We start from the raw sequence: 21972 nt of genomic DNA on the forward strand, positions 1-21972 counted from the left end.
TACATGAAAGTGAATATGATATATATATATATATATATATCTATTTCTAGCTATCCCCAATTTGGCACGTATAGCTTTGTTATGGGCGCAATATCACTTTTTGTAAATGTCCTATTGTTTGTCAAAAAGAAACATTTTAATCAAGTCGTATAAGTTGCTATACGCTGATCAATGACTGGATCCTATGATTTCAAATATAAATCATGGCCGGAATAACAACGATAACAATAACAACAATAAACAAAAAAACATAACAATAACAATAAACCAACAATAATAAATCTTATTCATAGACCAACAACAACAGGAATTCAAAAACAATAAACGCTGCTAATAGATATCAAGATGTGTGAAACCGAACAAATTAAAATACAAAAACAAAAGAAAAAATGGAATCCTCGCAAGCTTCTAATGCAAAGTATAAGTAGAATAAACCATCATCGAATTCGAACAACAAATCCACAGCACTCCGGAGCACATTTAGCAAGCCAAATCCGTCAAGTGGTTCATTTTGATGGGGGTGGGGAGAAGAACGGAATTGATGGAATACTAGAGATTGAAGGGATTGTTGTTGGAAAAGTGGGGAGTGCTGGCAAAGGAGGTAGTGTCACCTTTGGGATTGTGGGCATTGTAGGCAATGCTGGTTGTGGTAAAGTTGGGATTTGGGTCCTCGGGAGTGGTGGTAGAGTTGGGTTAGTCGGGAGGGTAGGCAATTGAGTAGAGGGCAACGGCGGCAATGTGGCCTTGGGCAGTGTTGGTACTGAGGGCATTGGCGGCAATGTGGGCAATGTTGGCTTCGGCAGAGACGGGATTGTAGGCACAGTCAAGGCCGGTGGTGGAGCTCCCGGCGTGGCCAAAAGGTTTCGAGCTGCAAGGCTGAAATGGGTGCTTGAGAGTGACAACACCATGGACAAAGACAAAATGAAGAAAAGCTTGGTAAAGGCCATGATCGAGTCCCTGAAATGTTTTTTTTCTTTTTCCTTTTGGTTACACTTTTTGAAATGTTTTTGGTTTGTGGAGAGGGAAAGGGTCTCCATTGGTTTTATAGACAATATGTGTGCAAAGAGTGCGAGGACTTGGAATTTTTGAAATGCGAGTTTGATGAGTTGTGGTTGCAGGATGCATGAAAAGCCGTTGGTTGGTTCACCTCCCTAACTTACTATTTCATCGAATTCAATACGTGGTTCATCTAAGGTATGCAGATAGACTATTGACCTAACCAAAGACCAGACAAATTAAGTACGAAGCTGGGACCCACATCACCTTGTGTTTGAAACGTATGCTACGTTGAACTGCAAGTACCATGATCCTTAGGTACATCTATTTATTGGAGACCATATTTTAGTAGGTTTCTCTCACTGTTTTTTTTTTTTTTTTTTTTAAGTTAAACGATAACATTAGTAAGTTAAATGTTAGATTAGTTACTGACGGGGTTCGATCTCACGCCGCCATACAAGGGCACAATACCTTTCCATCACTGTGGTAAAGGGTCACTTGCAAAACAAAAATTCTCTCTTTTAGAAGTGATAGAATGTTATTTTTCAAAATGTGATATCTCTAGCATTTTTACAATTTTAAATATATCCATGGTAGGTATGTTTAAGTAAACTTCCTTATTGTTATTTTGTATTCTTACGTTTTTTTCCAATCTAATTTTCTAATTATGTATTAGTGAAAAAATTTACATGTATTTTCCAACCTCGTTTGCATTTTAGGTAAGTAACAAGAAGCAAAAAAGCCCGCGCGATGCCGCGGGTTTACAACTCTAGTTACACGTAATTACAACAATGTTTCTAATTCTACTACTACATATATACATACTCACAATTCTATTTACACACATACTAATCAGCATTTAAAACTGAGTTTTACCTCAGTACAAAACTTGATAAAATTAAACAAATCCAGCATATGTATATATAGATAGCTATAGTTATATTTAGATCTGCACATGTTTATTAATCAGTAACCAAATAAAAAGTGAGAGAGAAACAGAAGCTCAATTTCTCAGTACCTCTTTTGGTACAGCTTGGGGCAGACACTCCATGCCTAACCTTCTGCAGTAAGTCACAAAAAAATGAAATAAATAATATTAGACAAAAAAGTTGAGAGAAGTTTGAAAAAAAAAGAAAAGAAGAGAACATTATTTCAATCATTTTCCAGTCTTTCAATTGAGAAAATATTACTAAAAATCGCAACGTTCTCAGAAAACTACAACTATTTTACAAATGTCATCACCTAGCACAGCAAAGACACCATAATTTTTTTTATTTAAAAAATTCCCACATATTCAACTTTCACACTATAGAAAACACAACTTTCACAGTATTAAAAAAATATTCTTACAGAAAAGGCTCAAATGAAAAAATCCAAATTTTTTAACTTGAGCGTGCTTCTGGGTTATGGAGAACTTCGGGAAGCACTTCCAAGTGTTTCTCAGGTTGTTTTTAATAAAAATATAAACTTGTTCATAATAAAAGCACTTCTAGCAAAAGTGTTTCCTAGAGAACCAGTTTTCCAAACGGGCTCCAAACAACAATATGAGAAAGAGAGAGAGAGAGAGAGAGAGAGAGAGATCATCCACAGAAGCAAATTTAGGAGGAATTTTGAGAGAAGGTTCAGGGTACTTTTCCTCAATGATCCCAACAATGACATCAAAATCCGCCACCCATTTGTCATCAAACTTCACCACAGGCACCTTCCCCTCTGGATTCACTTCCGTAAACCTACAAATCACCAACAAAAACCCCAAACCCAATTCCTCAGACACTCCAAAAAAACACATCAAAATCCATTATAAGTTGAAAAATCACATATTTCCATCTATGCTTGCATGTATTTTTGGGATAAAAATTTCAAAACAAAGTCAAATACCACTGGGTTTGTCGCTGAGATTGATTAAGTGCAATTTGTAGGGCACCTTCTTCTCCTCCAAGGTTAGAAGAACCCTTTGGCTGAAAGGGCCTGTCAGAAACGAAAGATGGAAAATTTTACCAAAATAGCAAAATTTGATCAAACCCCAGAACGGAAATTGAGGGAAACAGAGAGAAATGTGAACGTACAGTCGCCGAGAAGATGAGGTGCACCGAAGGCAGCCTTGACAGCGACCTCGAGAGCCATCTAAGAGTAGAGGAGAGAGAGTAGAAGATGAACCTGAAAGGTAATGGGGCTTGACGGTTGTTGAGAGAGAGTAGAAGATGAAACCAAACCTCTTAATATTTCTCATCCCGATCTCCGCCCTTAGATCTCATCGACAACCCAATTCCCTCCAGCACGTCCCACAAAGTCACAAAAAAATAAAAAAATTCAAATGAAAATCCATTTCTAAATCCAAAATCACAAAAAGGAAATTTCAACATAAAACCCATTCCTAAATCCAAAATCACAGAACCCCATATTTGAACAAAAGAAAACCCCAGATGTAGGATCCGAATAACTCACCAACAAAACGCTATCCTTTCTGGGTAGATTTTTTCTTTGAATCAAACCGAAAACGTCTACTGGTTGGGTGGTTTTTCAGCAAAGTGGAGATTTGTGTGAGATAAAGCGAGATAGAGGGGTAGAAACTGAAGGAATTGTCCAGAAGATGTAGTCGAAGGAAAGCCTTCGACGCTGAAGAAATATTCCAGAAGATGTAGTCGAAGCAGGTGTTTTTTTTTTCATTTGAGGAGAGATGAAGCAGATGGAAGCAATTGGAAGCAACTGGAAGCATATAGAAACCCTGAGCAGATCAACACGTGTACAAAAGGGTAAAACTGAGATTAGAGTAAACATGGGAGGGCAAATTCGGTAGAACACTGTTCTTATGAACAGTATTTCAGTTCATTTTCTCTTTTAGTATATATATAATTTCAAAAACGAGCAGATTTGTTCTCAAGTGGTTGATAATTTTTACCACAACATCTGATCAGGTCTCCTACCCCAATTATCGCTTGTATAAAACAAACCATTGAAGCTGCTATATAGGGAAACAGTCTGATTAAAAATTAGAAAATAGTTAACACTAAAAAATTCATCTGCATTCATCATTTTTTTAATTTATTTTTTATTCCAGGAAGGAGTACAGAATGAACGAATAATTAATCCATGAGATAGAGGCTGGAGATCAAATGGTTCTTGTACTTAACAGAGTCTAAATAATTCTAATATACTTGAATCAGTTGAGTAATATCTTCAATTTTTGTTCATTATTGGAACTGATGAACTTAATTAAATAGTTATACAAATGAAAAGAAAACAGCTTATATAAATTCACGGGTAAATTACATAGTACTCCTCAGGTTTGATGTCTATTACAACCCCATATAATATCTTTAAAACATAGAAAAACTAATGAAAAAAGTTTGAAAACTTTGAGTTTTAACGATAAGGACAAAATAAAGACTAAGGTGAATAGTATCATGATTGACTTTTTAGTGTAAAAATGTGGTTTTTTGTTAAAGTAAACAGTATCGGGAGCTTTTCGTTAAAGTTTCCTTAAAACATTTCACTTTCATACATTTACTTATCACTTTATTTCATATTCATACAACCGTTAAAAAATTTGTTAAATTAACCTTTAAGTGATGACATGGCAAATATGGGGTCCCCATTTGTGATGACGTGGCTGCCACATATGTGCCATGTGGCTAAACAATTAATTCAAATATTTTAAAATATTAAAATAATTAACTAAAAAAGTTATATTAAAAAATAAAATAAAATAAAATAAAAAACTAGAAGTTGTCTTCCCCACCCATTCCTTCCCCCCACCCCCCCCCCCACCCCCCCCCCCCACCCCTCTCCTCCATCTCTTCACCTCCCCCCAGCCGATCTCTTCTCCTTCCCCGCAAACCCCCCACCCCACCCCACCTAGATCCCCAGATTTATTCTTTAAAAAATAAAAAAATAAAAAAACAGTAGAAGTTGTCTTCCCTATCCCCTTCCCCCCACCCCCACCCCCACCCCCACCCCCACCCCCACCCTTCTCATCCACTCTCTTCCCCTCCACCAGCCAATCCCTTCTCCTTCCCCGCAAACCCCCCACCCCACCCCACCTAGATACCCAAATTTGTTCTTGAAAAAAAAAAAAAAAACCAGAAGTCGTCTTCCCTACCCATCCCTTCCCTTTCCCTTTCCCCACAACCCCCTCCACCCTTCTCATCCACTCTCTTCACCTCCCCCAGTCGATCCCTTCTCCTTCCCCGCAACCCCCCCCCCCACCCACCCCACCAAGATACCCAGATTTGTTCTTAAAAAAAAAAAACCAGAAACCCAGATTTCTTCTTCCTCTTCCCCACCCATCACCCTTCTCCCATCCATCATCACCCACCCCCAAAAGTCCCACCCGAGCACACCCCATTCTCCCATCCCCATCACCCCCCCCCCCCCCCAAAAATCCCCCATCACCCATTTCAAAAATCCCACCCAAGCCCACCTCCTTCATCCAAGCTCCTGTGTTTTCTGTGGGAGCGAAGACCGTCGACGAGCGTCTCTACGAATCGATCGGCGATAGGAAGAGGAAGAAGAAGAGAGAGGAGTGCATGAGATTAGGGTTAGGGTTTGAGGCTTTGCGGAGAAACTCATCTCCAAGAGAGAGATGAGAGAGAGAGAAGAAGAAGAGTGGACGAAGAAGCTATCAGAAATGGTGATGAGGAGAGGACTGAGAAGGGGATTTTGGGAGGGTGATGGGAGATAGGAGAAGGGGGTGGGCTCAAGTGGGATTTGTGGGGGTGGGTGATGATGGATGGGAGAGAGGGGGGTGATGGGTGAGGAAGACGACTTTTTTTTTTAGTTAATTACTTTAATATTTTAAATATTTTATTAATTGTTTAGCCATGTGGCACACATGTGGCAGCCACATCATCACAACTGGGGACCCCATATTGGCCACGTCATCACTTAACGGTTAATTTAACAGATTTTTTAACGGTTGTATGAAATTGAAATAAAATAATAAGTAAATGTATGAAAGTGAAATGTTTTAAAGATGTTGTATGAGATTGTAATAAACCTCAAACCTGAGGGGGTACTATGTAATTTACCCTAAATTCACATAACAAGATTAATAATTCTTAGTTTTCATGTATAAGAGAGTTGGATGGTTAAGCGGAAATAGACATAAACAGAAGAGATCGTTTTTCTCAAGATTGGTTTATTAGTTATCGTGACATGAAGCATGCTTAAAAGAGCAATCATATTGAGTTTTCAATATCATTTTTTGTATTAGCATAACAGCGGGTTGAACAAAAACAAGTGGATGGTTAGAAACATGAAGATATGTGAAGAGAATTTTTATTTTAGATCAAATTGTAAGGATTAGTTAACTAAAGAATTGAACTGCATGAACGGAATTGAAATTAATCATGGTCAAAACTACAAGATAATTGGATTCCCCTTGTCAAAATTTTGGGAAAAAAATGCGTAGAGCTAGAGTTATGGCCCTGCACTGTACTGTACTCCACCAAATTGCATTGCATCCGGCCACCAGTCTCACCACCCTCCTCGATTGGAGGATGAAGCCGCCCTCACTATCTGGCCCTTTTGCCCTCTTCAAAATTCCTAGATCTTGCGTCCTTAAACTTCTTATACATATCATTTTTGTAAAACTTGGTAGTTCGCCTAGCCAAAACACGTGAAGATAGAGCTCCCAAAATTACGACAAGCACCTCTATAACATGTCTGATCAATCATATATCGTTTTGGTCAGTTTGTTGTTCAGAATGTACACTCGAATTGAAGTTGCAATTTGTGCACAGCTCGTCAATGTGGAGTAGTACTTGAGGCCGAATATCTTGGAAACGGTCAATTGTGAAGAGCAGTGTCACTTATCCCCCGTAAGGAAACCCGCTGATCACTGTGGCAAGTTAGACGCTGTTAGAGTGATGATCACTGTGGCCGAAGATCTTGGATTTTCCTTTCTAATTGGAATGGTGATGATCACTCTTTATTCTACAGTAACAAAAAATTAAGTATATTCGTGCAGATTTGTGACTGTATTTCCACCCAAATCATTCTAACAGGAATTTTCGAAGGACTTGGATTGTCTGCCCTCTAATTTTGGTGCCCTCCCCGTGCCCTCCTGTTTTTATGGTCATGGTTAAACCACGTCAACATTTTATATTACTATTTCTTTTTGTTTTATTATTTTTATAAAAAAATAATATAAAATATTAACGTGACTTAACCGTGACCACACAAAACAGGAGGGCACGGGAAGGGCACTGAAATGGGAGGGCAGACAATCCAAGTCCATTTTCGAAACAGAAAAGTGAGACTTAAATAAAAAACATATATCGAGATTATGCAGAAATATTGTTGTTGCCTTTTGCTGTTTACTTTTTCTTTTCTTTTTCTTTTTTTTCAGTTCCTCTCCCTTATTATTGCTGATTTATGATAATAAGCAGAGTCCCTAAAGGCATGCCCTGCCTAAGAATTGTTTGTGGAATGCATTTCGAGAGTCAATACTCGTAGTAAGCTGTTTAGAAGTGCAGTTGCCCATCAAATCCTTCTTAGCTGTTTTGATCATAAGGTACTGAACATGATTTCAAGTTTTTTGAATACAGGCATTCTCCATTTTATCGAACAATTGTTCCAGGCTTCCAGCAGAATAAAGAAGCATATTCTATGTAATATGACTTGAATTTTAATATCATATGCTCGTAATAATCGGATTGTGTAATCACTAATTAATATCCAATTCCTAATTATTTTTTTTCAAGTACTTAAGCTTGCTAGGGACCATAAATGAGAAGTTTCTTTGGAGCCCATGTACGAGGGGCACTTAAAAATCAGTTGCATATAGTTCAAGCTTTTGAATAAGTGGGTAAGGTTTAGATATTTTTGTGTTAGAGACTGTTAATAAGTTGTTTTCGTATGAGCATGAGAGTTGTGAAACTAAGGCAATACATTCAGGATTCAGCGTGTCATGAAGTATACATAACAACTTATGATTGATTTCTGATGTTCATTGAGTGAACATGTATCGCTTATTCTCTAAACCTAATTCCTTTCAACTTCAAAAGACATTATTGTTAATTTTAAATGGCTGTATCTAGAGTCCTTTTCCCCTCTAATTTCGTGAATCTGATTTGGCATTGTTGCTTCACGTAATGCTCCACCTCAGGCCCCTAACGATGAAGATATCCTAAAACTGCTCATCCCAGTCAATGTGAAGGACAAAAGCTGTGATTTTTCAAGATGTACGTACACCTGGTATTGGCTGAGAATTGGCTCTTGTCTAGTTAACTAGCAGAAGACAAGCCAGTCTTGAAAGCAATGTGGCGCCTCTACTTACGAAACTGTTCTTGCCTGATAGCCAGTACAGACTTGAGGTCTTCCAAGGTATGGAGTTTTGAGCAAACAGAATCAAACTTAATTGTTTTCTCCTTTCACCTTGGTGTATGCCGAATTGCAGGTTCGTAACAACTAACAAGGCATCGTATCTTCTGCAAGGCACCATCAAACTGACTAGGATCGGCAAGTTGAAATTCTGTATATTAAGAACACTTAAAGGTAGGAAAGTAGAGGGAAGAAAATGCCGCAATATGTATCAAAAGTTGGTAGAGTACTAATGAGTAATGACCGTGTTCAGTCACGACCTGCATTATTTTGAGCATGAACCAGAGAAAACTCGGAAGTAGGACGGTTTGAAGCGTATTGAGGCTTTGGCTTTAGGAATGTTTGCTTTGTGTTCTATGCTTCTTTCCTCTCCCTCGTTTCGTTTCTGTTTAATGGAGATATATTTGGTATTTCAACGTTTTATAGAACTAGTGGTCTCTTGGGCTATTTGGACACATCAGAATACATTAACAAGGGCCTCTTCCCTACGTACTTTGATTTGCCTTTTGATTTTTATTTAACTGGAAAATAAACCTAAATGAAGACATTCATGACGGAAAATATTAAGATGTCCTCCGCACTGTATCTTTATTTTTATTTTGGAAAACCAAACACATGTTATTCATGTACTTTTGAACTCATCAAAGTTTAAAATAAGAGAACATGTGTTGCATTATTATTGATTCATGTCACTGAATAAAAATACGTGTTCTCATTGATAACAACCTAAGTATTGACAACCAACTAAACAACCAAGATACAATACGTATAATTATATTTTCCTAAAGAAAAAAATATTTATTATTTATAGATAAAAAAAAAGCATCATTATTCTCTAGTTTTTACTTGTTTTATGTAGTTCAATTTTCTTTTCTCTTAATTCTATTACAATATTTGACACAAAAATGATCAAGCCTTGAACAATTAATACTTTGGATGAGAACTTAAACCACATTGAAATTATAAATTATAGGGATTAATTTTAAATCGATGAAAAACGAAGAAAAAAGGGTCTGGAACGTTGAGATATTCAAATTAAGGTTCGGAAGGCCGTTGTGGTATCCGAACCTCACTCCAAGCCTACATACTTTGCCTATTTGCTTTGCTTTCCTTTTCCCCCTTTCTTTTCCCTCAGTTGCTCAAAACCCAACCCTTTTTGTTTCGCAGCGACAGCAGAAATAAAATTAGGGTTTTACTCTTCATCCATTTGATTAGTTTCCCTCCTTAGATTTCAAAATCCACACCAATTTTTGCTTTTAAAATTTGGGTTTTCTTCATTCTTTTATTCTCTCGGAATCACTTGCTTGTTCGTTTAAATTTCCCAATTCGAATTCTGGGTTCTCTGCACTCGAAGTGCTTTTGCCCCCAAATATCACTAATTTTTATGTTGGAATTGCATTTCTTGAACGCCCAATTACGAATCTTGAAGTTTAAATTAGGGTTTCGAACTGTATGAGAAGTGAAAGAATGGCCAAGAGATTGTCTTTGGGTGGCATAATGAGGAAGAAGCTATCGGACATCACCAATTTGCAGACTGCGAAACCGATGAGCGAGGATGAAAAGCCCCTGGAAGATTGTCCGACTGACAAGGACTACATTGAGCAGCTCAGGAGGGTATAATCTCACTTGGGTCCTCTTCCATTTCTTTTTCCAATTTTCGATATTTTTTGCCAGAGCTTAGAGGGTTTTGTTTGTGTTTATGAATTTCTGAACCAGGAAAGAATGACTTTGATCAGACTTGTCGCCGAAAGGACGTATCCTATACCATCCAATGTTGTTTTCCTTTCTAGTTTTATTTTGTTATTGGTATCTGGGTACTGAGTTTACACCCCAAGAATGAATTACTACAATGATTGGGAGAGATTTCGCCCGGATACATTCAACCAGAACCAAAGTTACATAAATGGAGAGATTGTGTTTTCCTTTAATTGTATTTGAACAGTAAAATCGTTGAATTAAGTGGAGCTGAGTTGCAGAAACTGCGAATTAGTCTCCAGAAATTGCAGCAACAAAATTTGAGTCTTGCACAATCGAACAGCAGGATGTTAGCAGTGCGTTTTCTCTTCATATTTATATTAGTTTCTAATTCCTTTAAAATAATATGTAATTATCTAATCGTCTCTGGTATTTACTCTCTTTCCTTGATTTTGCAGGAGCTTAATTTAGGAAGAGAGAAGGTAAGTTTGCAATAACCGAAGTAATATATGTCAGTTCATTGGCTTGTGAACTCGTCCCTTATCATAATATCTGACTTGGTCTTACCAGGTAAAAACACTTCAGCATGAACTTGTATGCAAGAATGCTTTACTTAAAGCAAAGAATCTAGAAATAGAGGTTAGTCCTTATCTTGCGTTGTATGTCAGTATGCGCTGGAACTGTTGGTGCAGAAGTTCTTTTGCGGTTACATATTGATATTTTTTTCTTCAGTTTTGATGGATGACTAACAGCAACATAAGCAACATAGAGGATTAGCAACTTAAATATTGTTAGCTCTATTTTTTATAGTTCCTTGTCTGATTGTTTGTCACCACACAAATATAGATCCAACTATTACCTCCACAGAATGTTGCATCTATGTATTTTTCATATGTCTAATTTGGTATAGTTCATCATGATTCATGATGAACAGAATTAATCCTTGTATCCTGCAATTACATTAAGTGTTCCATAAAAGCACGTTTAGGAGCGATTACACTAACTTCTTCTGCTTCTCTGCATATATTTTTATTGTTCCACATACACTTCAACAAAGTTCCATTTTCCTCAAGTGTTAAGCTACATGGATGACAAACAATGACCTGTTCTACTCTAGCAAATCTTATTCTGATGCCATTCTATATTTAGTCAGGCCGTGAGTTTGAAGTTTCAGTTCACCAATATTCTTGTTGTACCCCTCATCTTACAGGGAAGAGAAGAGTTCAAACGTCAAAATTCTGCCTCTCAGACTCAGGTATCTAAGGTAATCATTCAGCCATGAATTTGTATGTAGTGAGAGCCCTTCCCAGTGCCTTATATTTCTATAATTTAAGCTCATATATTTTTCCAGATCAAGGAAGCAGAGGAGATATCTCTGCATAAAGCTGATAATGATGGCAAAGCATGCAATCTCAACAAAAGACGTGCAACAAGAAGTCGATGTAAACTTTTTTACTTTGGCAATTGATGTGGATGATCTAATTTTTCATAAATATATTTCTTCCTTTTCCCCTTTGTTTTGCACCCACCATGTTAACATTTGCCCTTATGATTTCTTGCAGCAGTAGGCGCTTCTACTACATGCCAAAAGGTTGAAAATAAAGAGAAGGCTGAAAATAAAAGGTTGGTAGATGAGTGGTGTTATGCATATTTTGCTCCCTCTAGATAGTCCTGCACCTTCGTGTTGAATGTGGATACTCATTCATATTCCATGAGCCTAAGTGTACTACAGAAAGAAATGTTTGCAGGGTGCGCTTTTGATAGTTTTAAGGGTCTGCACTTTGTGTTGAACAAGGGACTAACGTGGGACCACCAATAATCTTGATTCAGCACCAATATTTTCCCGGCTTATTACTTGTCCAACACATATCTGGGTATGGACCATCTAGGGTGAGGTTTTATCACAAAAGGCCTTGGGGATTTGATCGAGCTAACATAACCCCAAAGATCACCTTGGCAATTTATAACAACCATTGTTGATTGTGTTCATTGCACAATCCAACGGTGTACAATGATTATTGCAACTCCATCTCCTACCAGATTTTTTTCGTTTAGGAATCTTAACCACCTTTAAGACTTTGGACTGAGCTGCTTGTGTAGGGAGTTTCACTTGAGTCCCGTCTTTTACCATTTGAATGCTTCACTTTGAAAAATGGTGATTTTCCATGTGGCTTAACCAAATTGTCGGCTCTGAGCCACCTATAGAGTGGTGGACCGAGGTGGGACCACTACTGATCTTGACCCAGTACCAATATAATCCCTGAGGTAGTCACCTTGGCCAACATATATAGGGTTTCACCCGGCCCCATGAACCTATCAGGTGTCGGTTTTATCGTAAAAACTGTGTAATTAGAGGTGATCACCCAACCTATATGTATATATTGAAAAAAAAATACACCTTAACCCATGATTTGGTCCTTTAAGCGTTTCTCACTAACGTTAACAACTGTCAAGGGTGTTACTGTTAGACTATTTAAGTAGACAAGGTAATGCACCTTGTTTTCCCATGTCTAAGAACTGTAACTTTTGTGCCTAAGTTATTATACTTGCCTCCCCTTAATGCTACTTTTGTTTTGTGCAGGCGGCGTTTGAGGAGGCAATCTGCTAGATTTATTTCCCAGACCGAGAACCTGTTTGAAATAGAGGATGTCAAATTACCAGTCAATCACACACCAGACAGTCCGATGCGTAGTAGCAGTCCCACTCCATTGATTTCATCTACAAGAAAAGAAGGGGGAGAAGATAATTGTGCCCCAAGGCGGTCTTCAGTTGGAAGACCGCTGCGCAAAGCAGCTGAGAAGGTCAAGTCCTACAAAGAAGTTCCAATAATAGTCAAAATGCGGAGATCAGAGTGACAAAAGGGCAGCATCTCAATGTTAAGAATACTGGTCATGTAGTTGACGAAAAGAAGAAATGTAAAAGAGATGATTGTACAACTAGAACTGTTGTATCCTTATCTTTCTGTATCTTTTCAACTTGTGATATCGTTTGTAGTGACTTGTTTGCCACGCTATTGTAAGCCACATTCAGGGAAGAAAAAAAAGAGATTAGCTGTTATATTGATTTATGCAGTATAGTACTGTGGTTTGTAATGATCTAGTACCAAAATCTCTTGGTCCAGCCCAAAGCTTGATAAGATATCTTGGTGGCTTGCCCCATCGTTAGAAAAAGAATGGGGTCAAAGAAAGTAGTCCAAATAATCGACTTGGGCCCAAAAGGAAGTACACCTGTTGCGCTTATAGCAACTCGCGAGACTCTTCGCTTTGTTCCGGCAGAGCTTTCGGCACGATCAACGGTGGTGGGGTTATTTGCTAAACTTAAGCATATCAGTAAGGGGAGAAAAGTAAGTGGTCCTTTATTACAGTGGTGAAAAAGAATTGAGCATTTGCATAATGGTAGAGGTTCGAATCCCGTCAATGACTAATCTAATAAAATCTATTGTTTAACAAAAAAAAAAAGGGAGAAAAAAAGAAACTTATATAGCGAGCAAACTGAGAATAGTAATCATCTTTGTCTTTGCCCTTCCTCTTCTTAAACAGATGGACTTGTATAAAGACAATTACTTTTTAATTTAATAGTAAGGGCAAGTTTACTGCCCTTTCCCTCGTAAATTAAAAATATATATTTGTGAATAGTAATCGTTTTTATCTTTACCCTTCCTCTTCTCAAAATGATGGACTTGCATAATAATAATTACTTAAGAGTGCGTAATAAAGAAATTTTACTGACATTACCCTTCCCCTCCTAAAACTAGTAAACTTGTTCTAAAGGGCAACGATATAAAACAGACAAACGATTGGCCGTAGCGCAACTCTTTCGTTACAGCCCCTACGTAATAAATCTGTATGATGGACAAGTGTATCTTGATTTATATCTCTCCCGCATTATAAAAAGAGCTCAATTTTAGTAGTCATGATCATAAGCTAAGGAGTATAAGCATGTATGTATGGACATGGATCATGCATGGGCTCCACGAATCCTAATGCACAAACATCCAACTTGTTTTGTAGTATTTTTTTAATTGCAATTTCTCCTGAATAATTTAGAAGAAAATTGCATGGGCCCCCTGTGGCGTAATCCAACTAACTATAACTTGCGAATCAAAGAGGCTCACATGGAAAAATGATCCTCGTCGGATCCTTTTTGTTAGAGATACTAAGGATTTTGTGATCGTGATCGTTCATCATACATTGTGCAATAAAAAATTATTTTAAAATTTATAATTTAAAATTAAATATAAATAATATCTAACGAAAATTATACGATATACGATAAACGATTACGATCACGAAATTTCTAAGATCTTTAGAAAAAAGATCCGACGATGATACTTTTCCGCTCACATGCAAGCAAAAGATTTGCAAGAGAAGAGGACAAATGGGGCCGTCGTATTAATCGGATTTCGAGACCTCAAAACCGCGTTAGATCACGGACGACTGTTTAGGGTTTAAAATATTTGCAAAATTAATTAATTAATAAAAAAATTGCACCCAAAATTCTACGCCTTTTTTTTTTCATAAAGTAATTGAGCACTCAACCTCTTCACTCTTTACTCCCTCCATTGTATATTACTAAGTCGTACATCCCTTTTTAACTTTGTATACGCACTATAATTTGCAGAATAATTTGACTAAATATCCAACAGAAGTTAATTATTTTCAGTGGTTAATTTAGGTTGATAATTCAAACAATATAGAGTATATATGTTACAAAGCGTCAATCAATTGGTAAGGATAAATTTCGGATAAAAATATAAACCGAATCATTCAATAGATTTTATGCTTACTTTTTGCAGTGTTTTTATCTCATTTTAAATATATTCAATACTTTGTGGTGTAGGGGTTGTCTGTATCCTTTTAGAGCTTAGAGTTTAGCTACAAGGCTCAAATCCAAGAGCGAAACTCTAAATCTAAGGCGATAAATCAGTTTGAAATAAGATCAATTTGCCCTCCCTGCAAACTATGGGTGCACACGCTTCATCTTCTCCGTATAGCATGGCTCTGGAATATCAGCAATTTCTTCACCTGCAACAATCATTAGGGTTTAGGGTTAGGGTTTAGCATTAGCATCTCTGACATTAAACATAATAATATAACATGAACTTAGTTGAAGCAGCTTTAACTTTTGCTTAACGACCGCTTGGGATTCCAAAGATCTAGAAAAAAACATGATATGATTTGAGATGGAATTGACGACCCACCTAAAGTCTAAAAGAGGATTACCAATGACCCAATTTTAATCTTTAAATTTTCCTTGTATTAATGGACCCACACGCTTAAACAAAGTTGGCATCCATCATTTTTTTGGGGTTTCATGCCGACAGGTATTAGCCGTTATGACCCCACTAATGGTGACTTAAGCTTTCTTAGCCCAATTAATTACTGTCTTTGAACTGTGAAGGCGATTAAATTCAAACTTAATTCAGGTAATTCGAGCTTAATTCGTTGATGTAACCCCTAACTATATGAGCATTATGTGATTACGTTATTGGTTTACATATAACAGTTCAGACATTGTTCGTACAACATAATTTTCTTTGATAGCAGTCACATTTGGACGACAACGTTAATTTTGTGTACTTTGAGTGTAGCAAATTTAACAAGAATTATTAACTCAGATTTTGTACTAGAGCTTCCTAAGCAGTCAATTTCGTGTGATACAAGGATGAATCTATAAATTCTTTTTGCATGTATGAGAAAAGTGAGTGTCAGAAAAATTACCTAGGTGTGTTTACAAGGTATATATTGTAGCATCCTAATTTTTGCCTTTTAACAAACCCATAATTCCATTAACTGTCAAAAAAGAAATTCGTTAGTTCTTTATGAAGCTTTAGAATCACTTTGAGGCATTTGCCTGCAATATTGCACCATGATTCTCTACTTCACAGTTAGTTGCTTTCCCCCTCTCAAGTGTACAATGGAATACCACTTTTCAAAGAGACAACCTTAGCTCTTAATATATGTTATTGTTTTTAATAAAAATTGTTCTGGTACTAGATTATTTGCGGGAAAGTGATAACGACACACCATTTTTTCTCTCTCCTTACCTCTTTTTAATTATGTTTTTGTTTTTGTTTAATTTATTCAATCTGATGAAAAAAAATTAAAGATGGGTGTGTAGAAAGAGAAAACTGGTGTGTGATTATTTGTCAAATTGTTACAAAAATTTGAGTTACTCACTATTGCGGATTCAAGATTTGAACATTGAGGATCCCATTATTTAAGGTTTATGTATTTTAGACAAAGCGCGAAGTGCGCTAAAAAAATTTAATTTAGTCACCAATACATTTTGTCGAACACTTTGTGGGATTGTTGTCATCATCCGAATCATGTTACACATATGTCAACGGATATCGACATATCTCGAAGCAATTTGATGAGTGATATCAGAGAATTTGTCGAGTGCTCTCAAGGCAACTTGCCGAGTGCTGCCTAGCAAATATTATATCAAACACTTGGTTAGCACAAAAGGGTCTCATACCAAATATTCGAAAGATCCTCGAAAGACCTTCACATGTATATTTTTCGAACTCCCAGATCCACCTTGGGTCCAATGTACATCCGCCCTTGATTATACATTCATGCATAAACATAGCTTGTTTTGTCAAATTGATAAGATAACATTTTTAATTAGCATATATATAATACGTATATGAGGATTCTTGGTTATGATTATCAAAGACATATGTATTTAGAAGGTGCAATTAATTGCTCTGGAGGAAATTTATATAATATTATTTTGTTATTAGTAGTTGTGTGTAAATATATCTATATCTTCTTGTCCATTCCAAATAAACCATTCAATAATAAATTCAAGTATTTTGGTCCAAGAATTATTGCAAATTGGTAGCTTAAATTTCTAACCTGAATGCGAATCTCCACTACATATGTTTTTTGTTGTTTGGAAATTGCAAGCATACTGCGCGACTTGTAGGCTTATTAGGGTTTCAAACTCATTATCAGCCACTATCTATAACACTAGAATTGTGCTCTCCATGTTGCCAACCAGATCATAGTCTTTGGCTCAAGCCAAATGCTTGTTTGATTTACAAGGCATTACAAGTAAGATAATGTGGGGTCCAAGTGTAAAATCTGGAAGATGGGTCCTACAAAAAATTCTGTTGGAGCTAGTGCTCTTACTGTAGTATAACTTATAAATAATATACAAATATGTTGATGGATCGAGAAATCAAGTGACGTTGATGCTCATTACTCTATTTATCATTGTAAGATAAGTAATTATATTAATTATCATTGTAAAATGAGTTTAAATTTCGAAATATATGTAGTAGATAGACACAAATTCAATATTTAAACTCATCTAACAATGAAGAATTGGTTAGCATTACCTCCGAGCAAAAATACACCCGATGGATTCTCGTATAATGCATGTTTATGTTGATAAAAGTAATGTTGGAATGATATTTCATGTCCCCTCTTTTTTTATGTGAGAAAAGACTTTCCTTAAAGATTTCTACATTCTGCAAAGAGAGAGAGAGAGCAATTATAGTTGGGTCTAAGTTCTCAAGCTACTTGGAATATATATCTCCTGATACTACATTCTCTAATTGGCATAATTAATTTAATTATTAGTATTATGGCATCTTGATCATTGTTATTATTATTTCATAACATGCCTGCGTGAGAGACAAAGAAAAAACAACACTCAAGTTTGTGGCTTTGACACCCTTTCTTTGGTTATATTTTATGTGTGATTTTTTAATTTGGTAAGTTATGCACATCGTCTATGGTCATATATGGTTCAGAACAAAAGGAAAAAGCATAACAAAAATAGTTTCCAAAAAAAAAAAGGCATAACAAAAATTAGAAATTGTTATTCTTTAGCTACTCAAAATAATAAAGCAATAGTATAATAATTGTTGAAAGTCATATATAGAAAAACAATATTTTTGTCAAAGACATGACGCATTATATTTTGCTAAAATGTGAATATTTAGTATCACACATTCATATATGATACTTAACAAATAACTATAATTCATAATCTAACGACATAACATGATAAACTACATGTATTGATCAATATATCTCTATACCTCTTAATCTTAATCTCGTAGCTAGGTGTCCTCTTTCGAGCTGCAAAAGAGAGAAAAAGTTGGATGTGTCGTCGTCTTTTCATATGGTTGGTCTGATGCTTCAGTTTGCAGCTTCCTAGGGCATCGTACGTATACATGCAGCTGAAACATAGTGCCAAGGATAGTGGCACCACAGATGGGACATAAAGGTTCGGCGCCCCATCTATATTCTGTTTGAAATTTTGGGTCTTTTTTGAAACATGGATGTTTTCCCCTCCTCTTACCAAAATTAAAAAAAAACTAAAAATTCCCTAACCTACTTATATAAATTAATCGAATCTAATAAGTTAATAACCCACAAACCACAATTAACATATAAAAACGGGAGTATTTTTTCTTACCACTCCTAAATAGTGGTAATGGGTGTCAACCTATTTGTTACTATTGAATGAGTTTAAATTTTGAGATTTATATTTATCCACTTCATAAATCTTGAAATTTAAACTCATCTAACAGTGATAAGTATGGTAGTGAGTATCACAATCACTTTAGATGGTGAGCAAAATCTAATGCCAAGGAGATTTTAGGGGTAGACTAATTTTATTTACCATCGTAACATTGTGTTCTATATCACTAAATTATAAACATGCATACATATACGTTTTATTAGTATATCTTATAGACAAATCAACTTTATCGTCCACCAATATCATAATATGTGAAATAATAACATCATATGGTTGCCTTTTTCAAACGCATAATACAATGAAGAGGTAATTGCATAAGATAGTTCCAAGCAAGAGTCTAGAATTAGTCAAATGGAAGCCTCTCTCCCTTCTTCCAAGGAGGACTTTATAATCGTGCACAAAGGGGTCGTTTACCTTTCTTTCGGTAAATGCCAAATATTGGTGGGAAAGTTTGGTTACCAGCTCCTTTTTTCTGACCAATGAATGAAAGCAGCACACTTGACTATGTACTTATATATGTAAAACCAACATAAGACACTGTGTCATAAGTTGGGAACATATTTAAGAAAAATTCCAAACATATATGTATGTTTAGGCTTTAGGGTTCACTATGCTTAGCAAGACATGCACATGCTTTGGTTGCTTGGAGAACCTTCAAAGTCAAACACGAGAGCCACACGATGTTCAACCCAACATGCAAGATTCCTAGCCATCACATAATTTGGGTTTTGTCAAATAAGACATGCTACTTCTTCTTCTTTCTTTTTCTTTTTTTGGTTAGACAATAGACATGCATGCTGCTTCAATGCTTCTCCACTAGTTATATTATAGCAACTAGCAAGTGAGTAAGACTGGTAAAACCTCCTTTGAACAGTTGTTAACTAATGTAATTTATTATTTCTTCCTTGTGAATTTTCATAACTGAGAAGAAAGGCAAAATGAGATAGTTTCAGACATAACTAAATATAGGCTAAATTCAATTGAACACGTGCAAAATGTGTTTTAGACATTATTAAACATAGTTTCAAACATAATTCAACATTTTACACAAAAACGCCCTTAGGCTTAAACGAGAAAATAAGCTTCCAGGTTGCTCCACATGTAAAGCCTAACAGTCATACGTGTTGCATTTCACTGGATTTGTATTGTCTATGTGTTAGGCTTGAAAATTTTCTACGTGAAGGGTATGTTGAGTGAATCCCACATCGGGGAAAAAATGAACATTGCATGTGCTTATAAGTAATTTGATTACTTCATATATTGCCAATTAATTTTACAATAAAACTTCAACTTTCTTCAAATACAAAGAAGGGTATGAAAACTTTTCAAAGTATGCATAACAGCTTCTAAACCCTAAACATTACAGATTCTAGAATTGACAAACTGCGCACTTATTAAGTTGGAGATCTAAAGCATTATTCCACGAAAGGAAAGAATTCGAAAGTATTCGGATGACAAAAGAAAACAGATGTTGCATGAGACGACCTCAAGTAACCTGTTCAACTCATGAAAACAAAAATTCTCTCGAATTTCCGAGTAAAAGTTAAAGAATCCTTCCCACCTAATATTAGCTTTTAAAAAACTACTTCAATACGACTTCATATTAAAATACTAATTAATAGAACCAAATTTATAACGAAGTCTAGTCAGTTTCTAGATTCTTTTGCTGAGACTGTTCGGACAAAACCTATAGTTATGCAATATTAGCCTAATCATGTTCTAAATGGCTTGTGGAGATGATTACTGGTGAAATGTAACCTGACGCTATTTTTGAAGGTCTCTTATATGATATCCAGTGTTTACAACAGCAATTAAAGTTAGTATAAATTCTTTTTAGCTCCCCCGTAATTGTAATAGGACAGTACATTTAGTGGTTTCTTTTGTTTCAAGAAAGGGATGACCTTTATAAATGATACCGTTTTGAGCCGAAGTGACTATTTGATATTATAGTCTTTGATGTACGCGTTTCTATTAGAATTTAATTAAACTTTCTTTCATTTGAAAAACCATAATCTCTGCTAATTAATAAAACACTCATGGTCAACCAAAATTCTATAAAATTACCAGTTTAACCCTCCAATTAAAACAGAACATGAATAAGAAATATGGGACAGAAATGTAATTTCATACAACCAAATTTTGTTTTTTTTTAAAATCTCACCTACATGCAATCCGAACATATCTCTAATTTATAAAATAAATTAAAAAAAAAACTTCCCGCTCCCACATTCTCTATCACTCTCTTCCTTTATCTTTCTATTTCAAAAACAAACAAAAAATTCTCACACATTTTGTGTGTGTCTATATACTAGTAATAATAAAAGGAAGACTTTCTTGCCTCATGCCAAATCAACTGCTTCCACGTGGCAAACAATTGGAGCATGGAAAACGAAACCACAATTTTCTTAGTGCTTGTACCGTACGGTTGTACCATAGTTATACCTTAATTTGTCGAATACCCATAGAAAAAAAGGAAATTTCAATGCCAAGGCATATTCAAATGCAATCGATTAAAGAGCGGAAAGAATTGGAGGACAGGTTAGGCAGCCCTCGTGCAAGAAAATGATGAAAATTTTAACCAAGTTAGATGTTTCCTTTTTACAACAAAAGTCTCAATATACTATGTTATGAGATTGTCAATTAAAATTGTTCAAATAGATATAATTCGACGTCCGTTAATACTATAGCAGGTTGAATTATATATGAGAGAATGTTACTTTGTTTTTGTCACCGTTTGCCATATGTTGTCATACAAGGCCTAAATGATCTGTTAGTGCATGATAGGGAACATGGTTTTAAAATTAAGGAGGTCGGGTGCCAAAACAAAAGGTTTGAGGAACGTTTGGGAATCGGTATAAGAAAGAGTAGATATTTACACCCATTATGCAAGATAGTTCACCACTAAAATTTGGCTCTACAAGGACTTAATTTATTCAGTCTATTTTGAGTTTGGCACAATCACAACGGTACAACTAGGTATGAAACTCGTCAAACAGTTATATCATCTAATCATTCATGTGAGTTGAAATTGTGATATATTTAAAGAGATACAAATCCTACTAGACTAAAAGTTAGTTGTTGACTTGTCTTAAAATTTCGAAGGAAAGAAACTTAAACCACGCTTGGACTGGGCAAAAGATTAATTGAAAAGAAAAAGGAGGTTACTTCTGACCATGCCATACACTATTTCATTGATTGAAGTATACTCCCTTTAATGTCTTGTTTTGTTTTTTTCTAGTAAAGCACTCACAATTGATGCGGGCACGTAGCTCTTCTAAATATATTAACAAAAAATAAATAAATAAAGAAACACATAGGAAGTTTATATATAATTTTATGAGACATTCAACCAAAGCAATGACTTAATTAATTAACATAACTTATACAACATGTCAAAATATATGATAAGAGATGATTACTAAATTGCACGATTAAAAACATAATTTGAGCTAATTA

At 35.8% G+C, this 21972-nt stretch overlaps 2 protein-coding genes across 3 annotated transcripts; one reads left to right on the plus strand and one right to left on the minus strand.

Moving 5' to 3' along the window:
• Positions 1–263: 263 nt before the first annotated feature.
• LOC108171274 (glutathione S-transferase DHAR3, chloroplastic-like) lies at positions 264–3687 on the minus strand. Its single transcript, XM_070818986.1, has 4 exons — positions 3063–3687; positions 2875–2964; positions 2633–2726; positions 264–2057 (listed from the first exon to the last, which is right to left on the minus strand). The coding sequence occupies exons 1-4, from the start codon at positions 3224–3226 to the stop codon at positions 1959–1961; spliced, it is 447 nt and encodes a 148-aa protein (XP_070675087.1). The 5' UTR covers positions 3227–3687; the 3' UTR covers positions 264–1958.
• Positions 3688–9440: 5753 nt separating this feature from the next.
• On the plus strand, positions 9441–13071 carry LOC114823938 (SHUGOSHIN 2-like). 2 transcript variants are annotated; one of them, XM_029099844.2, is made up of 9 exons: positions 9441–9933; positions 10036–10073; positions 10262–10370; positions 10473–10496; positions 10585–10653; positions 11225–11278; positions 11366–11456; positions 11577–11637; positions 12596–13071. In XM_029099844.2, the coding sequence occupies exons 1-9, from the start codon at positions 9772–9774 to the stop codon at positions 12867–12869; spliced, it is 882 nt and encodes a 293-aa protein (XP_028955677.2). In that variant the 5' UTR covers positions 9441–9771; the 3' UTR covers positions 12870–13071. The 2 variants fall into 2 exon arrangements, with proteins under 2 accessions (XP_028955677.2, XP_028955678.2); XM_029099845.2 differs by having other exon boundaries at positions 11225–11269.
• Positions 13072–21972: the final 8901 nt, after the last annotated feature.

Source organism: Malus domestica, chromosome 03 (assembly GCF_042453785.1).
Source record: "Malus domestica chromosome 03, GDT2T_hap1".
NCBI lineage: Eukaryota > Viridiplantae > Streptophyta > Magnoliopsida > Rosales > Rosaceae > Malus > Malus domestica.

What these genes read in the sequence shown, in the direction of transcription:
- LOC108171274 (XM_070818986.1), bottom strand. Translation starts at nt 3,226, where the DNA reads ATGAGAAATATTAAGAGGTTTGGTTTCATCTTCTACTCTCTCTCAACA. An exon ending in TCTCAGCGACAAACCCAGTG is followed by an intron (nt 2,727 to 2,874) that starts GTATTTGACTTT and finishes GGTGATTTGTAG; the next exon opens with GTTTACGGAAGTGAATCCAG. An exon ending in TCATTGTTGGGATCATTGAG is followed by an intron (nt 2,058 to 2,632) that starts GAAAAGTACCCT and finishes GACTTACTGCAG; the next exon opens with AAGGTTAGGCATGGAGTGTC.
- LOC114823938 (XM_029099844.2), top strand. Translation starts at nt 9,772, where the DNA reads ATGAGAAGTGAAAGAATGGCCAAGAGATTGTCTTTGGGTGGCATAATG. An exon ending in CAAAGAATCTAGAAATAGAG is followed by an intron (nt 10,654 to 11,224) that starts GTTAGTCCTTAT and finishes CTCATCTTACAG; the next exon opens with GGAAGAGAAGAGTTCAAACG. An exon ending in CTCAGACTCAGGTATCTAAG is followed by an intron (nt 11,279 to 11,365) that starts GTAATCATTCAG and finishes ATATTTTTCCAG; the next exon opens with ATCAAGGAAGCAGAGGAGAT.